This window comes from Triticum dicoccoides, chromosome 4B (genome assembly GCF_002162155.2).
Source record: "Triticum dicoccoides isolate Atlit2015 ecotype Zavitan chromosome 4B, WEW_v2.0, whole genome shotgun sequence".
NCBI lineage: Eukaryota > Viridiplantae > Streptophyta > Magnoliopsida > Poales > Poaceae > Triticum > Triticum dicoccoides.
The window spans coordinates 650,019,648-650,022,934 of record NC_041387.1 but is presented as its reverse complement, the minus strand read 5'-3'; the positions used below and the strand labels follow the sequence as shown (position 1 = coordinate 650,022,934).

Below are 3,287 nucleotides of genomic sequence, written 5' to 3'. Positions count from 1 at the left end.
AAGAAAAAAAACGTGTTTCGCCACGCGTCTGGGGCGTGTCCTTCTCTGTCTTTAATGGCCGATTTGACGCCTGGCGGACAGACACGACAGGTGCGATTTATCCGCCGAATAACAAGCTTCTAGATGGAACCGCTCACCCCTCAAAAAAAAAAGATGGAACCGCTCGTTGAGCACGGAGGATGACGCGGCGTTCCAGTCAGTCAAAACCCGCAACGTACGTACGGGACCAGAACATCATCAGCACAAGCTGTTCGTAATTTGAAAGGTGGGGCAGAACAAACCTCAGCCGAAAATTAGACCTCGAGTCCATATCTCAGACAGTTTTTCTCTTTTGTTTGAAAGAGAAGAGAAATATCTGAGACAGATAATCGCCCCGGCCCGCCGGGGTGCTGCCAAAAACAGAGTAAATCTTTCATCACGCAACCGGATCTCCCGTAATTAACCGGGCGTGGGGCGGGCGGAAGCTTCTCCAGGCGCGCTGAGACGCAGACGCGGGCGCTGACGCATCGCCACCCGTGGCGGCTCCCGGCGCGCCCCGGGCCCGGGGCTGCTGCCGTGGAGGAGTAGGAGTAGGGCCTGCGCTACGCGGTCAAACCGTCCCCCAACCATCATCCATCCCCGGCCCCGCACCCAGACCCAGCACAGCACGCACAAGAAAAACTCCTCCACCTCCTCCGCCCCGCCCCCCGCTTAAAACCTCGACTCCGACCGGCCGAACCCACTGCCCCCGCACAGCCGCCGCACCCCGAGTCACGCTACCAGATCATCCACCGTGCCACGCCACACAGCGACCATCGTCGTCCACTCCCCGGACTCGATCGATCGATCTGCTAGACCGCCGGCGGCGACGTGCGAGCTGAGTGCAGACTAGTACCGAGCACGGGACCCGATCGGCCGGGATGGAGAAGAAGGTGCCGCTGCCGCTGGCGCACGCGCACGCGCACGGGGAGGGGCTGTGGGCGCGGCCCTGGCGCTGGGCCAAGACGGCCTTCTTCCTCGTCTCCATGCTCGCCTCGCTGCTCCTCGTCTGCGCGCCGCCGCTCCTCATCGTCCTCCTCGACCTGCTCCTCCCGCCCGCGCTCCTCTCCAACTTCCTCCGCGCCTCCTCCGCGCACACCCTCCTTGACCAGGCCAGGGGCTTCCACTTCCGCTCCTCCCTCGTCGACCTCCCCGCCGTCTCCGCCGCCCGCTCCCTCCTCATCCTCTGTGAGCACCACCCCTCTATGCTGTCAATTTCCTGACCCGAATCGACTTCTGATTTCCTTCCTGATTTACTTACTAAATCGATGTTCTTTTTCTCCGTGTGTGCAGGCGCGTACACGGCGTGCGGCGGCGGCGCGGCCTACCTGTGGGTGGCGGCGGCCTGCAGCGTCGGCTCCCTCTTCTACGTCCTCGCCAAGGCCGTCGCGGTCTTCGGCGTGGCCGCCGACGGCGCCGCCGGCCTCGAGCTGCACGGCAAGGGCCAGCTCCTCGCCGTGGAGGCCATGTTCCTCATGTCGCTCGCGCTCGCCGCCGCGCACCTCGCCATGGCCTACCGGGCCAGCAGCCGCGAGAAGCGCCGGCTCCACGTCGTCTACAGAATCGACATCGAAGCAGTGAGTCCCCTCTCCCCTGCCCCTCACCCCCTCCACCCCTCTCTGCCCATACCAGTTCTCCATCGCATCAAACACCATCGCCATGACCAGTTTCTCATTAGCAGTCAGTGTCACACACGCCAAACAAACACAAAACCAATTTCGCGTTATAATAGCAGCTAAAATTCAGATGAACTCGAGCTTTGCAACTCGTAGGAAAGAATTGTTTTCAAGATTCTGCTGCACTTTCGGCCCATGACAGCTGATCGAGCTTTGTGTGCAACTGTACCAAGGTGCGTAGTGCGTAGTGCGTAGTGTAATCCGAGGTGCGCCGCGGAATCTACTACTCCTACTTTCCCCAGCCGGCGCAACTGTACGAGGCAACGCGACAGCTCGTGCAACGGGCGGATGGGAGGACCGGGCAATTTTCTGCATTCATAATTCGTCGTCACTTGTCATCAGACATCGACCTGAACCTGAATTTCTGAATTAGTCTACTTGTGTCTGCTGCCAGTGCTGCGCCACATTAGCTGTACCATCAAGCTTTGATTAGTGAGTTGCAGTGTGGTTGCTCCTAGCTAGCTGACTCCGGGTGCTCCAAGGACGGACGGACGGACGGACGGACGGAGGGAGCGCCAACCCTGCTCAAAATCCGCACGAAAACCGGACGGAGACACGGTCCAACAGCAGCTGTGGCACGTTTCGTCACACGTCGACGGTGCATGGTCGACTGATCTGGACTGTGCAGGCCGACTTGTAGAGATATCTGGATGGTCGCTGCAGCCATGCATCCATCTGGGCTAAAAATGACATCACAACCGCAACCAAAACCCGGCGTGTCACTGTCGCGCACTGTGGCCGCCTGATGATCCTTCTTTGCTTCCGTCGAAAACACAGCTCGATCGACGGTTCTTTTGGCGTGATGTTCGTAGCTGAGGAATCTCTCTCTTCGACTTTGTCAAATGTTGTTTAGCTGCCGTGAAAGCGGACAAAAGTTACAACTGTTCTGTCACTGTCTCGCTGCAGCAGTTATTTGTCCGGTTACTAGCAGTAAATTAACTCCAATTGGTTTGTTGTTTTGCAGGTGAGGTTAAAGGGAACCCACACGCCCAAGTCGCTGAAGCAATGCATCGTATGACACCCAACCCGTCGTCCGGTCGGATGGGAATGGGGATTCCGGAGAGGCAACGGCAGGACTTTCTCCGCTTCCTCCTCCGGTCTCAAATTTTGGCTCGAGCAGTAGTAGTTTGTGTACACTCCGATTGATCGATCGGTCGACACGACGCGCCATGTGTATATGTTTACCCGCACCAACGTCTCTCTCTCCCAAGTGGACATAGTGTGGATGGAGCTCAGCTGTAAATATGGTGGGACATTTGTGCTTCGGCCTCCTGCAACATAGGATGAGCCGTGCGGCAGATGTCGATTGCTGTTTTTTTGAGTGAATAGCAAAAAACTACCACATTACGGGCTATCGTTCCGAAAAACTACCGCTTTTTTTAATTTTTCAAAAAACTACCACAAAACTGGCTGGCTGTTTCAAAAAACCCAAGTGGCCGAACGGTTAAGTTTTAACTGGGGTTATGACATATGGGGCCTGCCCGTTAGTGTTTTGTCGGCCATAGTGCTCACGGCGCGGGTGACGGCCGTTAGGGCGCACGGGCCGTCCCGACCAGGTGAAAACGGATCCGGCCCTCACTCTGTCTCCCTCGC

General features: G+C 57.7%; 1 protein-coding gene across 1 annotated transcript; it reads left to right on the top strand.

Annotated features, from left to right (window-relative positions):
* Positions 1-685: 685 nt before the first annotated feature.
* On the top strand, positions 686-3,061 carry LOC119292032. The gene is made up of 3 exons (XM_037570863.1): positions 686-1,206; positions 1,312-1,595; positions 2,659-3,061. The coding sequence occupies exons 1-3, from the start codon at positions 900-902 to the stop codon at positions 2,710-2,712; spliced, it is 645 nt and encodes a 214-aa protein (XP_037426760.1). The 5' UTR covers positions 686-899; the 3' UTR covers positions 2,713-3,061.
* The last annotated feature ends 226 nt before the right edge of the window (positions 3,062-3,287 follow it).